The following is a 22,623-nucleotide window of genomic DNA, read 5'->3' on the forward strand; positions in this document are numbered from 1 at the left end:
GGCCCAGTGCAGGATCCGCTTCCAAACATCAGCCGATCCAGGAAACTAAGATCACAACACTCAAGTAAAATGTCACTGAAGATATCCCCAAATACCTTTAATAGTTTAAGAATTATGCCACAAAGATGGCTAAATTACTGAAAGAACAGTTTGGCTAGGGTAACCCTAAACCCCAGATAAACTGTAAGCCTCCTAAAATGGATGCTGCCGTTGAGAGCGGCACGCACCGCTGTTATAATCTTCTAAGTGAAACTGCCTTAGTTCATTTGATTCTCGTAAGAACAGAGATAAAGGAGGCAGATCATGCTCATTTTCCAGGTAAGAAAACCAAGCGTTTCAGTGAAGTAAGCCCAGTCCGAGACAAACTCAAGGCACTCCCTATTTCCTTCACTGTCTCCAATTTAATTCCAGAATACCGTTTTCAGGAGGACAGAAGGTGCCAGTAGAAAATTTTTAAAATAACAAAACGAAAACTTCTCATTTTGTCTTTCATAGGTCAAATCATACGAAATATCTGACATTTGACCAGTAACGCCCACAAAACAGGCACTTGACTTCGGGGTCAACTGCCTGAGTAAAAACAAACAATAAGCCTTTGACCTTCTGATATTATTCACTCTGTAAATAGATTATATACCCTCAAAATGACTTCCCGTTACCTCCAGTACCAACTTAGCATTCATCTGTTCATGCATTCATTCATTCAATATTCAGTAAGCTTTGTGGAAGGTACCATGTTGAGCAATGTACAGAGATGACAAGAGTGAATAAAATTTAAAGCCTAACCTCAATGGGCTTTGATTAGGATGCAAATCAAGTGTATATTAGTTTAATTAAAACACAATTAGGCAGGTTAATGTATACCTCTCCCATCATAAAAAAAGGGAAAAATCTAAAACAGTCCAATGAAATGGCTAGAGGTTTTTGGGAATCTGTCCAATAGAAACAATGCACGCTATAAAGGTGAGCTACGTATGTATTTTTAAGTTGTCTAGTAGCCACGCTGAGAGGAAGAAAAAAAAGAAACGGGAAATTAATAATATATACAAAATGTCAGTGATTTCAAAAATCATTAACGTTGAAATGCTAAGTCTTCAATCTCTGGTATGTATTTAAGGCTGACGGCAATTCTCAGTTTGGACCACCCATATCTCAGGTGCTCAACATCACCACATATGCCTAGCAGGCCCTGTGCTGGGCAGCACAGCTCCAGAGCATCACACAGGATTACACAGAGCTGACGCTTATTCAGTCAACAATGAGGAAGTGAAAAGTCACATCGAGCACTTCCCAAGGATACAGTTTTGGGCAACACTAAATGACTAGAGAATAGATGGGAAGACTTGAACAATCTTACTTACTGAATTGGTGCACCACCCACAATTTGGCCCTGCTTGTATACACTCTCCACATGATTTGGCATTTGCTTTTAAACATCTATTTTCATCTGTCAGGAGAAACAAAGAATAGACCACTTTACTCGAAGTTTCAAGAGAGAGAGAACAGTGAAAAATCTGGATCACAATGACAAATAATACAACATATACAAACGTTAAATATAAACACTATGAACCTCGTTACTAAGCTGATTCAGACCTACCCCCCAGAGAGAGGTGATTTTGGATCATCCTGCCACAGAGAACCATAAAAAGACACAGTTATCTCTCTTCTATAGCAAAGACTAGGTACCCTTAATCTATACATTTGTCCTTTTTTTCCAAAGGCATGATTTCATGCTCTCTCATGTTGGATGGTCATTAATTCTCAGGAGTGTTCTTACAACTGGGCAAAAGTATTCTTTCTCTTCATTTAACTCATCCCACCGCACCCATACCCCACCCCCTCAAGCAGGCACTTCCATTTTCGTTTGTTAAATTACTTGAAAAGTCCATATTCATCCAATCCACAACCCCTTGATTTTTCAGGTCTGTGTTCAAAGTACGCCATATAGTTCTTTAAATCCGTGTAAGGATCAGCATGTCTGCCGTGTGGTTAAGTACTAATATGGACTGTCTCCAATGTATGTTTTTGTAACACACACTCATTATAAAAAATTGGGAAAATACGTAAAAGTATAAAGAACAAACTAAATGTCACTCAAAACCTGCTCACTAAGAGATAACTACTGTTAACATTTTTTGTATATTTCTTCCCAGTCTTTTTTCTAAGCAGATAAATAAAACAATAGCAAGGAAGCAGGCATACAGACATTATTTAAATGAAATCAAGGATATACATTTTATATACTACTTTTTATACTTAATCCAAATGTTTCATTCCAAATTCTTCAAAAACATGGCTTTAATGATTACATATTCCATTATATTAATGTATCCTATTCAATGATGGATAAATTTAGATTGTTTTTAGTTGCATTAGTTCACACATGCCACAAGAACCCTCCACATATATACACATACATGCATATATATATGCACCCACTCTGATGACCATTCTTATAATGTAAAACTCTGATTATTTCCTTATCACAAATTAAAAAAAAAAATACTGAGGCAAAGAGTATTAACTTTTAAAGATTCTCAATACACACCAACTTCTCTCCAGCAGTAACGTTCAAACGCACACTCCCACAAGCAGTGTACACACACCATTTCACCATACCCTCAACAAGAAACACTTTTTTAATGCAAAGATTTTTTTAATTCATTTAACAGGTATAAATAAGAACATCAATTTAATTGTCAGTTACTGAAGGTTTCATTTTTTTTCGTATTTTTACTCGCCATTTCTTTTATAAATTTTCTATTATCATGTTCATCTGTTTTTATTAGAGCTCTATATCTGTAAGTGAAATTAAATCCTTATTTAGTTTCTCATTTTGTCGATGGTGTTTTGACACAGATACTTTGGTTTTTTATGTTATTGCTGGTTTTATGTAACCTAAATTTATCAACAACGTCCCTTACGGTTTCTTTCTTCATTTTTCCGTGTGTTAAGTCCTTCCACCCTAATATCAAACAATTGTTCTATGCAGTGTATTTTTTGAGATTTGGAGAACAGAATTGGACATCCGTTATTCCAGATGTGGATGCACCATGGTTTATAAGAGGATTAAATATATTTTCAGTTTTATTTTTCATTCCTCTCCTACATGATGCCAACATTTTGCAAGACTTTTGATCAAAGTGCAAGAACATCTTCTGGAAAGCCAACTGTCCCTGCTTTCATTCTTTCAGATGCCAACATTTTGCAAGACTTTTGATCAAAGTGCAAGAACATCTTCTGGAAAGCCAACTGTTCCTGCTTTCATTCTTTCAGATAGTAGTGGAGAGTTCATAATCCACTGTCTACACATTTACTTCATTTCCTTCTAAAGATGTAACACGCCTTTGCTTTCTCTATGCTCACTTACACACTCTATGATATTCCCCAAAGAGCTCTGTGCAGCGCATCCTATTCCCGTTGTCACTCTGGGTGACTGGGGCAGAGCCTGAGAAAGGGCCTTGCAGGCACTGGAAGGGCCCCGCCCTCAACTCTGAGGGAGGTGAGGCCACGGCAAGGCTTTCAGAAGGAGCAAGACGACGGGATGTAGGTTTTTCCAGGAATCTAAAGTGGTCAAAAAGTGACATAAGATACTGAAGTGAAAAGACAACTATGAAACTTTTTTTACCTGCTTGGCCAAACACACAGCAAACTGAACTGATCAATCCAATCCAGAAAATCAGTTGTAAATTCATCTGAAATATAAAATGTACCATGTTATATTAAGGAAAAACAACACATAAAGCCTAATCATTGCCACGCACCTGTTTGTCCGCTAATTTATAAGTGTAAATGCATCTTCCTGCCCAGCCCTTCTCCATGCTCAACATCCACCTCTCCCCCCAGCACCTCACCTTCCACTCCAGATTCCCAGAATCCACTCTTACTTTTCTCCACATCAATTATACATTAACATTTAATGAACAGTGCTCAAAACAAAAAGTGTCAAGTATCCCTACACCTAAAAGCTATTAAGTCTTTGTCCCATGGAATCTCTATTACCTCCTGTGACTCCGAGGGGGCCCAACAGGCATATCCATATGCCTCAGTTACCCCAACACTGAGTGTTAGTTTGAGTGAAGCTGTCAAAATCCTGATCATGTCATCCCCTTGCTTACAACTTTTCAATAGTTTTTATTTCTCCTAAGGCTGAGACCAACATCCTGCACAAGGCCCCAGCTCAATTTTTGAGTTTGATGTCCTGTAACTATTTCTTAAGAAAATCAACTTCTGCGCATGGAATCAGTAAAATATTCAGTTCAATTTCCTACAATTTCTAGATCTACAAACTACACAAAAGTTGGGGAGAGGGACATAAGAAGACCCGAAAGAGGCTTAAGTGTCCTTTGGAATCTCTGAAGAAAAATTAAGTAAGAGTCTGTATATCAAGCAGGATACCTCAAACTCCAACCATTAGGTATGTAACTGTTTTCTGTGAATCAAAGTTTTCACAACATCAATCCATATCTTACCAGAGTTGGTCAAAGATGGCTATAGCCACAGGTCGCTGACCCTATCCCTTAACTACTTTTACTGCTCTTGGACTAGCAGCCAGTCTGATAATTATGCATGAACACCTGCCCCTTCCACAGGAATGCAAAAAAACCAAAGGCAAATATAACACCCCCCCACCAAGCAAAGTTTAGCTTTACTACTTAGCAAAGAAATATAAATTAAAGCAATGTAAGGTAAACCAGCAAGCAGGAAAAAAAATAAAGTTTTTTAACCCAACAAAACAACAGAACAAAGACTTACCGCAGATGGCTAAGAGAGACCGGAGATGGCTGTAAACTGGTATAACTTGGGGGAAAATAGTTTAACAATCTATATCAAAAAGCATTAAAACTGTTTCTACCCTCTGACTTAGTAAACGAGCTACTAGGAATTCATCCTAATAATTTAAAATATAAAAAGTGATACACATGCACATACACTTTCAGTATAGACTCTCGCATGTTTGTAACAGACAAGAGTGCCAACGTCCTCTAGAATGATGGGGAAAGGGCTAACCCTGTCAACTTGATGGAGTACCAGAGTCAAAAGAATAAAATGTAGTAACATCAAAAGGTTTACAGAATAACTTTTGGATGCAAAGAACACATTAATATGACAGGTATGTAAAAATAACAGTATATAAATGTATAAAGTAACCAAAGAATCCTGGAGATGACAGAGTTATAAGCATAATATAAAGACAATGGGTTCATTTGTTTTTAAATTGTTGTAGCTTTTTCTTCTTTTCACTTTCTTAGTAAAAACAATTACGGCAGGGTACTGTGTGGAATTTTTTTCTTTCTTGGTGTACTTCCTTTAATAAGAAAAAAAATTTTCTTTCAAAACCCCTCATTTTCAAGGGCTATGTTCCAGGACACAGTCCCACAGCTCCACGAAAATGCTTTGAAGTTATGCTCTGAGCACCCCTGGGATACTGGGTTTCCTCTGTCAGATGCTGCTCCCATTTTCCGGTTTCCCAAAGAAAAGCAGTATGAATAACTTGCACAGTCATGCACTTTGCAACCGTGCTCAGAGCAGCCAGTCCTGTTATGCCACGGTTCTGCTTACGTTATTACTTGTGACTGCATCCAAAAGCCCAACAAAAGCCGGGTCACTGAAGTGTGAAATGCCTGACAGTTTACCTTTTAAGGCCTGACTAAAAGGTTCAATGTGTAAAAAATCCACGCAGACTATAATTCTGAACAATTCAAATAATGTTATCAATTCCAAAGCTATGATTAAAAGGACCTGGAACAGCAAGACGCCCGAAGAAATGCATGACTGTGATGAATGGAACATCTGGGCAGTTTCTACACAAAGAGAACAGAACAGATATTTGGTCCATATATGGACTCTGACACGTGTGTCTTCAGGATTCAACTCAGGTCACCTTAAGGACCACTAGACTACCTTGGGAAACCTTTAAAATGTTACACAACTCAGAGAAGCACCACTAAGATAAAGTTATTTGGTAGCAGAAAAAGTTTCCTAACATTCTTAGGTCCCGCAGCTTTAAAATACTACTTTAATGCCATTTTTCTTTTCCTTCTATAAACCTTGATGCGCCCAAGACCAGCCTTCTGAGGAAGCAGGCAGCACACAGCGGGGAGGGCAGCCCGAGGCCAGCAGCAGCCCCGCCAGGGCAGCGGCCAGGCCTGCAAAGGCCAGGCTTTCTCCCCGGGAAGCAGAGAAGCCCTAGGAGACGGGAGACGGCGGCAGTTAGGGATAAAGGAAAGCCACGAGGCTGGCCGGGCAGAGACAAGAGCAGCGAGGAGGGCCCTGAGGAGAGCAGGCAGCAGAGAGGCGGTGGGGCGAGGGGGCAGGGAGGAAGGACGGCACCCAAGAGCTCCGGAGACTTCCAGAGTCCCTGAGGCAGCTCCGGTCAGTGTGTGGTCCCGGGAGAATGCCAGGCCTGAAAACCCCTATCCTGGGAGGTGGGGCCTACACCCCAGGTGACTCTCAGGCTGAGAAAGGTGCCCCGCGGAGTCTCCCCCCAGGAGCACTCCACACAGAACAGCTCCTGAGGAGAGGCCACCAGGGAGAGGTGCCTTCAGGTCCTGTCCTCATCTTAACTTTCACCGTCTTCATGATCAAAGGTCTAGAAATAGTTGTCTACCTGGGTCTCCGTCTCCCTCCTCCACCTGTGTAACTGGGTATCCGCATGTGAAACTGCTCTTGAAAAAGAAAACTTCCCAGGCCTCTCCTACTCTCTGCATCCATCCGTTCATTCATTCATTCAAAACTTTAGTGCCTGCCTACAAAACGTACCTGGGGACATACATCAGTTTACCACCCAAAGAACTTACACAGCAACACTGACTACACCTCACTGTTCTTTCTTAACATGCTCTATTCCCATGAACTTTACTGGCTTCTCCCTTACCTCTGGATGTGCTTCCTCTGCCAACCCTGTCAGGCTCTGTGCCCTACTGGAGATACAAAGATCGCTGTCTCAAGTAATATTCAGTTCGAAGACAAAAAATACAAATAATTACAATGTGATATGCTGGTTTCTATAATGAAGATAAGGACAAAGTGCACTGAGGATGCCAAAATCTGCCGGGGCAAGTTCAGAAGCTTCAGGGAGGTTCAAACCGCAGCCTCATAGGAAACGGGTAGGCACTGGAGAGAAACACCCCAGGCAAAAGGTCTGCACGTGCAAGGCCACGGAGTCCTGAGAAGAACTGTAATAACTTCTTTCCAATCTTATTACTAAACATACACGTTCGGGTGACTTCTCTCTCTCCCCGCAAACTGGAATTGATTTGCTCTAGCTTTACAGAAAAAAGACTACAGAAAAAATGTATTTATATGTTATTTGCAGTTAAATCTGGTCAGTGGGATGAGTGATTATTTTATCCCTGTAATTTTCTACAGTAAGTATAAATTATGTTAAAATCTTAAAATATCATAAAGGCCAAAAAGAATCTTAAAGTACTTAGGTATTTCTGAGACTTAAATTAGAAGCTGGAAATAACAGAAACCGAGACCAGCAAGGCAGGAGGTTACAGTCAGGTTACAGAGAGCCTTAAATGCCATTCATGCTAAGAGTTTAGATTCTAGTCTACATGTAGCAAGGAAGCTGGAAAAAAATGGCACAGGGTAGTAACATGACAACATGTAAGTGGCAGAAATCAGCGGGGTAGGGGATGAATGGCAAGACAGGAGCTGCTGGACAGGTACAAAATTTACGGCTGAGGTTTCAGAGTAACAATGGACAAGAAGACAATCAGTGATTAGGAGGGATCTGAGGGCTGCTTAGATAAGGAAGATGGTTGCTTAGATAAGGTAGGGTGAGAGAAGAAGGGAATCATCACTTTCAAATGAAGACAGAAGGAGAACGGAGTTAGGGGAGAAAGTACTGATTTTGATTTAGAAATGTCGAATGTGAAAGGCCTTTGTGAAATCTAGGAAAGATACAAACTGGGAAATTAAGACCTATGGGCCTAGCTTTCAGGAATTCAGGGTTAGAGATACATACCCAAGAGTTGTGGATGGCAATGAAATTATGAAGATGGTTGAGACTGTGAAGAAAAGAATACTAAGGAAGAGAGGAGAGCTGCAGGCAGACACGAAGAGAGTGATGGAGCCAGGGCCCCCTGGAGCAAAGAGGCGGGCAGCACAAGGGGCATATTCCCCTGAATAGAGGCGCAGCATCTTTCTCTAAGTCAGGGCGGGGGGTAAAAAGCTGAGCGAGTTCACGCATGACAGCTCACGTTTTTTCCTGAAATAGGAAGCAAGGACAAGTGCTGGGAGAAAAGGGGAGAGGGGAGTCGGGAGACTGAAGAAAATCAAGAAGATGCAACAGGATTATAGAGCAATGCTGAGGGCCCAGCAGGTGCCGGACACCCTAATTATAAAGACACATTTCTAACACTCATCTCACCTGAAATTACCTGTTAAGTGTCTGCCCTGACAGGTTCTAAGCACCAAGAACACAGGACCTAGAAGCACTTGGCATAAAATCAATGCTCAAAAACTTTTGCTGAAATATGTTAAACTGTATGACATTTTTCTTGGACGTTGTTTAGAAGCCCAGGAAAGAAGAGTTTCTCAGAATTAGTTACTATGCAGACCGTCTTTAAATAGCAAACAGTTACTGTAGATACCCTAGGGATAACAATTTTCAATTCACTTAAGTATACGCAAGCCAACTTGCAGCTAGATATAAAATGCCTCATGCTCCAGGCTCTTGTACATTATGAACCAAAATTCATTTACACAAACACACACATAGGCACTGAAATAACATATATATATATACACACACACACACACACACACACACACACACACACACACACACACACTCAGTTAGAAGGTGGTCAACCAGAGAATCCACATACTGGTTGTTTATTATTATAATTATTTGCACAAAAGCCCAAAATTTTTTAAAATTCTTGTAGAAACACGCAAAAATCGCTGAGACTACCTCCCATGGGTCCTTAAACTCCAATTTGAAACTGCTGAATTAATTCCATTGTTTACAGAGCAAGTGCCCGGAGGAGGAAGGGGTCAAAGCAGTGGCAGTGCTGACAAACATCAACAAAGAGAAGACGACAGAGTCAAAGGCCTAGAGATCAGGGGCTGATCAGGGGTGAGAGAAAGGGGCTAAAGAGCCGGGTGTAACATTTCAGGGTCAGGCAGTGTTGGGTAAAAGGCCTAGGTGAGGAGACAGCTATGGGAACTGGTTTAGCTGGGATTTGTTCCCAAAGTGGAGCCTGAGATAAAAGCATGTGTGCTAGCAGCTCACTTGGAAGGTGACCTGGGAACCAGAGAGGTGCTGAAGAGAGCAAGCCAAGAAGAGAAAAGGCCAGGGCGCTTTAGCTACCGCAGTCGGTGCCTGGGGGCTTGGTCTTACTGAGAAGTTCTGAGAAGTGTATACAGTTCACTCCCTGAATCCATAGGTTCCATTGGTGGATTCAACCAATGACAGATGGAAAAAAAATTTTTTTTAATTCCAGAAAGTTCCAAAAAGCAAAACTTGAATGTGCCCTGCACAGGCAACTATTTACATAGTATTTACATTTTATTAGGTATTATAAGTCATCTAGAGGTGATTTAAAGTGTACGTGAGGAAGTGCATAGGTTACATGCAAATACTACACCATCCTATAAGAGAGACCTGAGCCTCTGTGGATTTGGTTGGGGGTGGGGCAGACGGGACGTGTCCTGGAACCAGTCCCCCTAGAATACCAGGGACAACTGTAGAAAGTGTGTCCAGAGGAGGACCACCGTGAAGGATCACCGAGGATCACGTCTGTCAGTTTGAGTCCCCACAGGTAGAAGTCTGCCCCAAGGGCATGGCCTGCCCTACACTTCCAAGAACAACAGTGCAGCAGCCCAGAAGGCTGCTGCCAGCTTCTCATCCTACGGACAGACAGGGCTTGTTGGAGAAGCCCCAGGGATTGAAAAGACAGAAGCACTTGAGGCAAGATGCAGTCAGCCGGAGTGAGTCACACAACTGCTCTGCGCGCAGCAGCGGCGGGACCCACAGGAGGCCAGGAGGAAGTGAGGAGGACAGAAGAGGTTTCTAGTTCAGCGCTCAAAGCCATGGGAGTTGAAAGAGCCAGAAAAGTGTTAGACCAGAATGTGAGAAGTATCACCTGCACTAACTCCTGAGAGCCTCAATGATGGCAAGAACTGGGGAGGGGAGTTAAGCTGGGTGATTCACATACAGACGTACACATATATTAAGACAAACACCAACAACCTCTGTTCAAAAGATTTAGTATTTAAGATGTATGTAGCTCTTACCCATCTACTATAGATGTGTAGTAAGGCTGACCTGCCTTATGAATTGTCATCTTCTAGAAGTCAAGTCTCCATGTCCTCTGTACCTAGCACGGTATCTTAATATTTAATAAATAATCTAAAGATAACTGCAGATACTCTGAGGTATCCAAAAAAAAAAAAAAAAAAAGCTTAACAAGGGCAAGAAGAGTGCTGTGCTGTGCCCACCACTGTTTGCTAAGGCGTAGCAGAGTTCAGAGTGTGGACTGTGGAGCCAGACGCTCGGGCTGAAACCTCTGATCAACCCCTAATTAGGTAGGTGATACTGGAGTTATTTAATCTATGCCTCGGTTTCTTCATCTTTAAAATGGGCAAGGTAGTTCCTACCTTATAGGGGTTATGTGAAGTTTAAATGAGTTGTAAATATAAAGCATTTAAAACAGCATCTGGCACATTGTAAGCACTACCTAGATGGTACTTGTTATCATTATTACTACACATTACAGCTGGAGCTCAACAACTTGATTCAATAAAGAAGTAACTATGTTTTTAAAAGGAACGAAATTGGGTCACTTGTAGAGACATGGATGGACCTAGAGACTGTCATACCGAGTGAAGTAAGTCAGAAAGAGAAAAACAAGTATCGTATATTAATGCACATATGTGGAATCCAGAAAAATGGTACAGATGAACCTGTCTGCAAGGCAGAAATAGACACAAAGACGTAGAGAACAAACATATGGACACCAAGGGGGGAAAGGGTGGGTGGGATGGATTGGGAGATTGGGATTGACATATATACACTAACTAATATGTATAAAATAGATAACAAGAACCTGCTGTACAGCACAGGGAACTCCACTTCGCTGTACAGTAGAAACTAACACAACACTGTAAAACAACTATACCCCAATTTAAAAAAAAATTTTTTTAAAAAGTAACCATGTTTGAATGTTTTGCTTTTTTTCAATCATAATTATAACCAAAAACTCTGAATTGACCCATGTTACGTGAAACACAAGATATGGAAGAAAGGATAAAGTGTAAGGGTTAGAAAGAACACAACTGCAAACAATAGATTAAGATTGATTTTTATAGCCACTCAAATATTATTTTGATATGACATCAAAACCTTATACTGTATATAATAAGGTTTAATCAGATGCTAATTATTATATTAATTAGATACTAATTATGTTAACTATAATTAGATAATATTTTCAGTTCCACATTTAAGTAGGATTATTCTACTTTCTAACAATTATATTTAGAACAAATTGTATGTAAAACAATAAAAGCAGCAAAACCTCAGTGCTTTTTATTACATTAGATAAAGCACAGATATTTCTGAAAGTTAGTATCACGAATCACCTTAAAAAAAGATCAGGGTGGAGGATAACATACCTAATACAAATAGAAATAAGGAAGAATGACTTGAGGCTTCTTCTGTCATGGGGAAGCAAATCTAGCAGAGGCAAAAAGAAAGAAGGAAACTGCCCTGAAAAGATACAGGAGAAACTTGGATCAGAAGCTTGTAACAGTTTGGTTCGCTCAGGGACTGCTGCCCACTGAGGACTACTTAAACAGGAGATCTGCTCATTCAGAAGAGGCCGGACGAGGCGCACCAGGTGCAGACAAGAGTAATACAGTAACTGAGGTTTTGGTGATTTAAGGTAATTTGTAACAGAAAGTTATCTTACTTTTATTCCGACACCTTCAAATGACTATAATGATGACAATAAAAATAAAGCAGCTAACTACTTTCTCTAAGTAACTCTACAAGGTTGGGAATGATATTACCTTTGTTTTATATGAGGAGACCAAACCACAGAGAGGTTAAACAACTTCTCCAAAGTTGCACAGGTAGAACTGAAACCAGACCATCTGAATCCTGAAGCTATGACCTGACTTTGTGCTCCATTAAACCACAATTTTTTGAAGGCCTACTCAGTCACTATTTTAAAGATAAAAGAACATCCTTCTACTGTTAGAAGTGACTCAGAGCACAGAAATGGAAAGGACTTAAAATGTTCTGTGAGTTTATTTCTTAGTCCTTCAAAGTGATTGGAGGCCAAAAGTATTTTAACTGTCAAATTTCATGAGTATACCGACAAGTTATGGTCTCATTCCTACAAAAGCATTTCATCCTAATATTTCTTACTATGCTTAATTTTATCTAAAGGGTCATAACTCATCCCTTGAACAGTAAATAATGTTAAACACCTCCCCGAAACAATCTGCTTTTAGTGGTTAACAACCTCAAATATGTGCAATTGTTCCCCTTGTCAAAAATTGTACATAATTACTTTTATCTCCACTGTAAACTCATCTTTATTCATCAAGGTTAAATGTGGTTTTATGAGCTGTTCAAACTTTTAAATACACACTTATTATCTATTAATGTTTTTAACAATGTGACAAATCACTCATTTGGCATTTCTTTTTACATTTACAGATAAAATCTTCATAAATTTTATAAGTACTTTATTTGTAGAAATTAAACAATTACACTTGAGAGAAAAATTACTCTTATTACATTTACTTCAAGTTTTAAAATTTGGTGCCCAGAAGCCAACTATGCCCAAAAGGTCATAGTACAAAAGGAAGTCATCCACAAAAGATTTATTCCTACAAAATCTTTGCACAAGAACACATTTTTATTCAATACAACTAATTAAATTCAAGTCAACAAATACCTATTGCATATCTACCATGTACCAGACACACAGATGACAAAGCTGGGAACCCAGGAGTATTCGAAAGCCCAAGCTTTCAATGTAAGTAGGTTTCCAATAAGAAAGGTTAAGGGTTCTCACCAGTCAAATACTCTCTTCCAGAGAACAGAACTTGGCTTCCTTTTTTATACCGTAACATTTTAAATCTTTTCACCTTACTGGTGAAAAAGATTCAAATACCTATACTGAGATATATTATAAGCCTCTCCTAAAACTATAATAAGGTTAGATTCATCTCAAGTCTGTACCACCATCACTATTTTCTGTATCTGCTTTTAAAAGGAAAAATATAGTCCAAAAATAGATTAATATCTACAAATCAACACAGTCCAGAAAAGGAACACGGAGCCAAGCTGAAAGCCTCAGGGAATTACCGTGCAGTTCATCCTGCTTCTCCCCACACAGAGCAAGCAGATGGGAGAATGTAAACAGAAGGAACTCTGAGAGGCTGCTCTTCTCTATGCCATCAAATTTGAGAGTGAGGGCTTGGGGATGAATTCCCCTGGGGCAAGAGCACCTTTCCCCCTTGCAGGAAGAACAATTAAAACTAAACATCTTTCCCCTCTCTCTGGCAGGAAGAGGTGCGTGGTAGTGACCATGGAGGTGCTTATGGCCCAAGTAATAAACTAGAATTAATGATTAACAAAACTTAGCAGATAAGATGAAAGGGGGAAAAGAGAGGGAACAGGAAAGAGAGGAGGTTGAGTACTCCAAGGCAAAGACACAACACCCCCTTTGAACTCCTTTTCCACCCACTGTGGTCGATAAATAGTAGTCTGAAGTAGAAAACTTTCTAAAATTCACTACTCACACCCAGAAGAAAAAAAAAGCTTTTTTTGAGCACTGACCCCTTCTTGCCCAAAGGTAGTAACAGCCTGAGTTGAGTTCCAACAACAAAGGTTCAACTGCTCCAAAGCTACAGGCTTACAAAAAAATCTGAAACCTGGGAACAGGGCTAATACTTTTATTACAGAGTAACAGAACAAAATTCATCACAAGTGACTACTCTACCCACCTTCTCCAGGAAAATGAGAACATGGAAATCAATCATCACCACCCACCACACACTGCAACGGAAAGATAAAGAACGGACATACTTCTAGTGGGCAAATAAAAAGCCTCAAAGATAAAGAAGCTGGAAGTGGGGAGACGTAAGGGCATGGAACTGAACATCTAAGAAAAATTTCTACAGCAGAAAAAGTAGAAAGAAAATGAAGAATCTTCTCTGAAAAAAAAAGGAGAATGAACACATTATGCTCTTCAAGGAATTTAGAAAATCTCAAATAAATTTTATTGCAATCAGAAACAGTAAAACCACAAAACTAGAGGAAAAGTATACAGAGATAAGGAAGGAAATTTAAGTTGAAATCCTCTATAAAACTCAGACACATGAGGAACAGAATCAACATGCCAGGAAGAGCAGGCTTGACCACAGGGAATTCAAAGTAAGTCAAGGCAATTAGAAACATTATGATACAGCCAATAGTGATCCAATAAGTAGATAACTGGTATACCACCACCACCTCCCCTATCAAAAAGGTTATAGCCTTTACATGAGGACCAAAAAAAAAAAATGAATTAAGCATTAAATTCCAAAAACTGGTCAAGGGGCACAAAATAAACTCAAAGACTGCAAAAGGACTTAAAATACAAGCAAAAAACAAACACTTTAAACAAAGCTATTAAGGCATAATATTAAGGGCTGATCCAAAACGAGGATGAAAAGTTGCCTGAACTTAATTCTTCGGAGATCCTCCTTCCACTCAACAGATATTACCCAGCAATTGACATATTTCAAACCAGACTAGTGAGCTGTTCCTTCTTTATACTTGGCCATGTCTAATAGATTTTGCCTTTCCCTGTGAAGGGAAAAGAAGCGTAAGTTAGCAACTGCTTTGGTTGAGAAATTTTACTTTGGGACAAGTTTACAAAGATAACTATGAATGGAGCTAGCAGAAAAAAGTTTACCACCTTAATTAATGGTATCAAAAACCACTTAAAAGCAAGATTTGTTCCACATAATTTCAATTAAGGAGAATTGTAAGTTATGTTCCCTTGTGTAATTTTAAATCTACTTTTTAGGTAGATCACTCCAAAATTCTTACTTGATCAAAACTTTAATAAATTTTGACCATATCTTTTGTCACATCTCTTCTCTGCCCTGTACTGGATTGAAACAAACATAGTGCTGAATATATTTAAAATATATATATATATAAAAAAATATATATATATATAAATATATATATAGAGAGAGAAGATAAATGTTTTAAAGCATATAGATGTTTATATATTTTAAATATATATATATATACATATATACATATATAGAGAGAGAGAGAGAGGAGATAAATGTTTTAAAGCCTAACTAAATATAGGTAGAAATCAATTTCTCACTTTTACTCAGCACTATGTGAGAATAATGTCTACCTTAGAACTATTGCAAGGATAAAATATTACCATGAATGTAAAACAAATATCTTTACAGTGACCTACAGATCACAGCTTACTTGATTACTGCTTCAACTCATTCACTGACTTCTAAACATAAGAACCTGAGTGACTGCTTAATTAATGGTTCGAAATCTGTTTAAACCATGCTTCTTTAGTAAGCACAAATCCACTCCTTATTGTGTTTCTGTTGTGCTTTCCTAAAATAACATAATACTAAATGCAACTTTTAAAACTACAATCTCTTCCTCCAACAATCAAATATGACCCACCATCATGCCTTCTGAGAAGCAAAGAAATTACTATCTGAAATAATGAACTATAAAATATTGGAGGTAATTATTCCTAATTTCACAGACTATGAAAGCTTGTTATTTACAGATTCATTCAATAAACATTTGTACATGGAAATGTGACCTCCACACATCAAATGGTACACAATTTTTCATGTAAATGCTTTCCTCATCACTCCACTGAAACTACATTCCCTACAACAAAATATTAATTTTTCTTCTACCTTTCTGAAATTTTTTTAGCCTTCATTGGCTCTTAATCTCTTTACCAACCACCATAAGCGAATTAACTACTCCTTTTTTTGTCCCCAAAGATATTCTTGATAGTGTCTAGCGCAGTAAATGACAAACCTTCAGTGATGCTCAATAACACAGTGTTGTTTTAATTCAAATTTCTATTATAACTGATTGTAATCAATGTCTGTGAACCACACTGGACTAGAGCTGGAGGGCAAGAATCCACGCCTTCATTTTACACAGCCTTCATTTTATTTATATATATTTATACTATAAATGCATATATACTTATATATGTATGATTATATATCAAAGTAGTCAAGCAATATTTATTTGCTAAATTAGACTGTATTCTCCCTTCTAACTATACTGTCCTTTGACCATGTCACATCTGTCACCCGTCTCTTTGGTCATACCATTCCAAGCTCCTCTACACAGCCTTCCAAAACCACTTAAGCCAATGCTGATCTTCTCCTCAAAATCTATTAGAGAATATTACCTGGTACAGTACCTTGTGTAAAACATTCTGTGGTATTTGCTATGTTTCCCTAGATTGAACACAACTTGTCCCAACTAGATAGTATCCTCAACAGCAAGGTGCAGGTCAACTCCTTGATCTACACCCACTCAGCACTGCACTGCTCAGGGAAGTGGCACTCAGTACACTGATGGATTAAAATGTCATGGACGGGACTTCCCTGATGGCACAGTGGTTAAGAATTCATCTGCCAATGCAGAGGACATGGGTTCGAGCCCTGGTCCGGGAAGATCCCACATGCCGCAGAGCAACTAAGCCCGTGCGCCACAACTACTGAGCCTGCACTCTAGAGCCCGCGAGCCACAACTACTGAGCCCGCATGCCACAACTACTGAGCCTGCAAGCCTAGAGCCCGTGCTCCGCAACAAGAGAAGCCACCACAGTGAGAAGCCCGCACACTGCAACGAAGAGTAGCCCCCACTCGCTGCAACTAGAGAAAGCCCGCGCGCAGCAACAAAGACCCAATGCAGCCAAAAATAAATAAATTTATTTTTTTTTAAAAAGGCATGGACAACAGAGCTCCACCCAGACAGAGAGCTAACAGTAACCCACTTGGCTCGCCAGCACTGGCAGCCTTCTCAAAGCCACATCTTGGCACAGCACCTATCCTCTGGGGTGAAGGGCAGGAGAGGATGGCTGCTCACGGGAGAGGGAAGACCTGAACTCTGCAGGGCCAGGTCATGCAACAGCTGGCCTTCAGCTCTTCAGTGACACAGAGAGAGAAACCAAGAGACCACTTTATGGTGCAGATGCAGAAACCAAAGCCCTTTCCAGGTGAGGTGTTCCAACAATCGTCCCAGAGAAGTTCAGGCCCAGCTTGCCCAAAACCCAAGTTCCCCAATCAAGAAGCCTTTGCTGCATCCAACCGCTTACCTAATGATGCTTCTCTCTTCACCTCAAACATGCCCATCACAGGAAATCCCTGAAAATACCCAGGTCACTCACTTAGCTGTCATAGGAAGGAATCAGAAATTCAAACAAATTGGGGAAGGAAAATGCTTTTCTAGATTCCTTTTCCTTCACCCGGCCCTTGACTGTCAAAGTGTTCCCAGGGCCTCTCCGCGGCCCCCTTTCACTCTACACGCTCTCCAGTATTTTCATGTGCAGCCTAGAGCGTCAACCAGTTCTGACAGACGAGGAATTCCCCAATCTCAGTCTCCCAGCCCGACTGCTGCTTTTGAGCTCGCAATGGGCATATTCCACTACACCCCAGCTGTCTCAGCAGGATGAGTTCAGCACTCCCCTCCCTCCAGGCGACCAGCACCACCCCCTTGTGGTCGCGCTGCCTGCCTTGGCCAAGCGCACCTCTTAAGCAGAGACCCGGGCCACTTCAGTTCCTTTCTCCTCTCTTACCTCGGACACCAGGTCTGACCCATCCTCCCTCCGAAATAAGTAGTCCTCGTAGCCCCACCCAAGGCATCCCCACACCAAGATCTCCAAAGCTTTTTAATACTCACCTTTATTATTAAAAAAAAAAAAAACTTGAGCATACATGTAATCCAAAATATGTATTTACTTACCAATTAAAATACATGTACTTCTACAGCAATACAGTAAGATATTATAAACCATAATAAAAGTTTAAACTTTAAAATACGAGATTAAAAAATATATATAAAATTAAGTCTAATATTTTCTTCCTACACTCCAGTGAGTTATTTTATACATCCCTGGGGTCCAGGAAGCTGTACTTTGGAGACTGTTTACTGAAATTAGTCCTATAATTGTGTGTTTATACATGTATGTACTATGTATATTTGAAGCAGTTTTTCACTCACACACACACATTTCATGATGAGATGATATACACACACTTTAGCATACTGCTAAATATAGCTAACTTTAGCCTTATCTTCCAAAGCCACAAACCCAAAATAAAGCTTAGAGGCTTTTTTAATTATTTTATAAATAAAACTTAACTCTGTAAAGGTCTCATAATTAGCCATCTTTAAAAAGATGTGAAATTTACAAAGTACAGTTTAGCTCCTTTTGCATACAGCTCCTGAACAAGAGATACCACATTTTTTTCACCCATCTACTGACATATTCGAAGGCTGCTAATGTTCTGGGGGTTTCACGGACTGCACCTCCTGTAACCTAGATACACACAATTTTTTCAGTTTTCTACAGCTATAGATACTGCTATCATTTCAGGGTTCTGAAGACTAATGTACTCTTCCCTACTCATACTCCTGTAAGCCCACCCTCCGGACCCCGACTCCCACCTCTGCAATAGCAATATAAAAGGACAAAAATCCCCCAACATATAACCAGTCAGAATAGACCTGCTAACACAACAAAAGATATTTACATATTTGCACAATATGATCTTCTAGAATTCTACTGACAACCTGACAGCTCCTAACTCTCCATGCAGTGGGGAAATCAGTCCACATGAATCCTCTCAGATACTGATTCAGCTTGATACACGTTCAGAAATGACAATTCTCAGAACTTCAAAGTTCTGAAGCTTTTACCAGTTAGATGTTTCATCTCATCACTCCAGCAGAGTACTTAAGAACAAACCAGTGCACTTACAAAATGATTTTTAAAATATATATTTTCTTCAGATACAATATTATATTACCCCCAACGCTGTAAGCCACAATTTGGCAAGAAGTCAAGCAACGAAGCTATTAAGCGGCAAGCATTCCATGAAAACTAGCTCCACCTGAAACTGTTAATTTTCACTATTTTTTAAAAGTGACCAGATGTCCCCAGAGTTTCTCCAGGAGTTAGGAATTTATCGACCCCAATATAGAACTACATGGTCATTCAGTGATGCTAATTTGGGGCTGCTTTTAATTATACTGACCAGAAAGTTGAGGAGAAAGCCACCTAAATCCAGTGATTTTCAATACTGCTGATTCTATTCTATTCTGTGCACACACAGAATATTGGGAAAATAATCTTAATAGAGAACTTAACATTCTTTTAAAAAGAATCGACATTACAAAAACTTAACGTTTTAGGCCTGTGAAGTCAACATACATGACTTAATTTGGAGTTTGTTTGCTTTCTATTCACAGGAGTAAAGTATTAACCACATCCCCTTGTCTTCTTAACTACGGAATGAATTTTAGGGTGAGTAAAATGGCTTTCTCCTCAAACACCTGTAACCAAAATATTGATTTGTTTCATGTGTTTTCTATTTATCATTTAATCATCTTCAGTCCCTCATTTATTATCAAACAATGAACTAAAATTATTTTCAAATAGAACATTTTAGTGGGACTCTTAAGTAAGCCCTGACCCCGTGGGCCTAGATGTCCACAAATCTAGAAGAGGTAACTTGCAACTAAAATCCCTTAGTCATTTCTAAAGTGGTCTATTACATAACCTATTGTAAAGGCTGGATGTAGTTTAAGAAAGATGCCTAATCAAAATTCAATTAGCATTTGTTATTTTTGTACAATCAAAACAATAAAAAATAACCCAGTAATTCTACCCATTTCTGTGGAACGCAGATCCAAAGAAACCTTACTAATAACATTACCAATCACATGCTGAGACTTTTTAAAAAATCTTTTTAATATACCAAGAAGGAAAGAAAAGGAGTTAATATTTATTGAGCATCTACTCTAGGTGTCTTCCATTTTACATTTGCTTTTCACTACACTGCACTTTTGCAAAGTTACTTGTGGTTCAAACATGGGTTGCTAGACCCCACGGGTTGTCTTCATACAGCTGGATGACCACCTACGCTCCCTGTGCCTCAGTTTCTTCATTTGTAAAACAGGGATAAAAACGGCACCTACCTCGTCGGACCGGTTCCGGGATTAAATGAGAAAATAAAGGTAAAGTGCGTAGAGCTAAGCTTGACCCTTACTGTCGTTATTATAACAGTTACTAGCTTTATTATTAGTGTAGGTATTGTTCCCATTTTACAGATGGGGAATTGGAACCTTAAAGAGCGTAATTTACTAGCGCTAGGTTTTGACTCAAAAGCACAAATCTGATGAAACAAAAATTGCTCAGGCATTAAATACTAGCATCCTTAAAAATTCAACTTGTTCTGAAACATAAGGAACGGCACGAATCAGGCACAGGTCGGGTATTAGCCCTGGACACCGCCGCGGCGTCTACACCCAGCATTAGGGGAAAGGGCCCACAGGACGCGCCGACCCCGCGCCCCGTTTCCCGACGGCTCAGCGACGCCCCAGGCGCAGAACTGGAGCCGGGGGTGAGTGGTCCCCGCGTGGAGGCCCGGCAGCCGGCGTCTCGGGGCAGCCGGCGTCTCGGGGCAGCCGGGGTCAAGGCCGCTCCCCGGACGCCGGCCCGCGGAGGCCCGTCCGCGCCTAGCCCGCGGGGTGAGTGCCCACGGCCAGCGTCCGAGCGGAGGGTCCCGGCCCCGGGCCTCCGCGACCGCGGTTCGGGAGCGGGGGCAGAGCCCGGACAGGCCAGCGCCCTCCGACGCCCCCCGGCCGGGAAGGTCCGGGAGCGGGCGCGGCCCGACTTCCTCCCCCGCCCAACGACTGGAATCCGCCCCGAGGCCGCGGCCCCCACACCTGCCCCGCGGCCCTGGCCCGGCCGCGCACCGAACACGCCGCCCGCCCGGGCCCACCTTCTCCCGCGGCGTCCAGCCCGCGCGGTCGGCTCGGCCTGTGCTCCGCCGTTCCCGCTCGGCCTGTCCCCAGGGATGCCTTGGCCTCCCGGGCTCGGGCTCGGGCTCGGGCTCGGGCTCTGGCGCGGCGGCGGCGGCTCCGCCTCCTCCTCTCGGGCGGGAGGAGGAGACTCAGCGGCGTGGTGCCGCCTCCCGGCAGGAAACGACCCCCGCGGCACCGCCTCCCAGGCGCGGCGATCCCGCTCCTCAGGCCGCCGCCGCCGCCGCCGCCCTCTCCCTCCGGAAGCGCATTCCTCTCGGGCCGCGTCAGCCGCGCCCGCTGGGGGAGGGGGAGGAATCGGGCAGGGGCGGTGCGGGACCGGGGGAGAGAAGGGGGCCCCCGGGACAAAGGAGCGGCAGGGTCGGGCGACAGACTCCGCCGCGGCCTTCGCGGTGCCTCAGTTTCCTTTGCTGCCGGGAGAGGGAGGATTTGCGCGGCCCTGCGCACCGTAATATCCTCCCGTGAGGGAATTCCGGAGCCTCCTTCTCGGCCTGTCTTAGGCGCTGCTTCCTCAAAGCCCCACGTCTGTCCGGCCCGCGGTCCGTCCGGCTGGCCCAGGACTGCCCGGTTTTGAACCCTGGAAGCCCTGTCTCCCGGGAGCCGCCTCAGTCCCCGACAAATCGAGACACTTAGTCACTCACCTTGAAAGGCTTCGTGGGACCAAAAACGTTTCCCTTTTGGAAGGGAAGTGGCTAAAGCCGGTATTATTTTTCTGGCGTGAGGATTTGCTTGACTTATGTCTTTGAGAAAGGGGAAGACTCAGGGAGGAAATGGGTGCCAGGAAAGCTGGAGATGAGGAAAGTTTTAGAGAAAAACTGGTGAGTTGGGGAGCAGCTTTTGTTAGGTTAATCTGGGGCACAGGGATGAGATGGAAAAGTTTCATCCTTGATACAGTTTCTGTTCATCCTCACTTTTTTGAGTAGGTGGACAGGGGGCTGGAGAAGGGACATTTAAGAGAAGTGAAACATTTCATTATGAGCATGGCTGGGCGCATTTTGATAAGAGGATTGAAACTTGTGCCAACCGGCATCATACTGAAACCCGGTAACTCAGAATATGCTGCTGGCAGGCTGCCATTCTGTTAGCAGAAAATGTGTGTTGCCACGTGGTGAACTGTAGCACCCTGTTGGGCACAGAACTCGAATTATTTGATTTGTGAAACTGGTGTTTCATTTGGGGGAGATAAGAAGCCGCGATGCCCATTTGGCTGCCAATCTTAAATAAGAGAAAACAAAACAATCCCATCTATGGAAATTTTGCCCGTTGCTCGCCAGCAAAATCGAATCTGTTTGTTAGATAATCTCTGGAAACCTCTAAAGAAATGAGAATGATTTTTCCCACTTAATGGATGACCAAACCTAAGAGACTAAATGATGTTTCCTTATTTGTGGAATCTAAAAAAGGATACAGATGAACTTACTTACAAAGCAGAAACAGACTCACAGACATAGAAAACAATCCCATGGTTACCAAAGGGGAAGGGGGGGTAGGATAAATTAGGAGTTTGGGATGAACATATACACACTACTATATAT

The 22,623-nt window shown here is 41.5% G+C and overlaps 1 protein-coding gene across 2 annotated transcripts in view; it reads right to left on the reverse strand.

Annotated features, from left to right (window-relative positions):
* The window catches only part of ITGB1 (integrin subunit beta 1), a 42,255-nt gene extending 20,946 nt beyond the window's left edge, over positions 1-21,309 (reverse strand). Inside the window, exons 1-3 of one of the 2 annotated variants that reach the window (XM_029236268.1) lie at positions 21,049-21,309; positions 3,632-3,698; positions 1,362-1,447 (exon numbers count right to left, since the gene is read on the reverse strand). In XM_029236268.1, coding sequence (XP_029092101.1) covers positions 1,362-1,447; positions 3,632-3,698 — 153 coding nt within the window. In that variant the 5' untranslated portion in view covers positions 21,049-21,309. The remainder of the gene's footprint in view (positions 1-1,361; positions 1,448-3,631; positions 3,699-21,048) is intronic. The other variant, XM_029236269.1, reaches the window with a different exon arrangement.
* Between the last annotated feature and the right edge of the window lie 1,314 nt (positions 21,310-22,623).

Source organism: Monodon monoceros, unplaced genomic scaffold (genome assembly GCF_005190385.1).
Source record: "Monodon monoceros isolate NGI ecotype Baffin Bay Population unplaced genomic scaffold, NGI_Narwhal_1 Super_Scaffold_21, whole genome shotgun sequence".
Lineage (NCBI taxonomy): Eukaryota > Metazoa > Chordata > Mammalia > Artiodactyla > Monodontidae > Monodon > Monodon monoceros.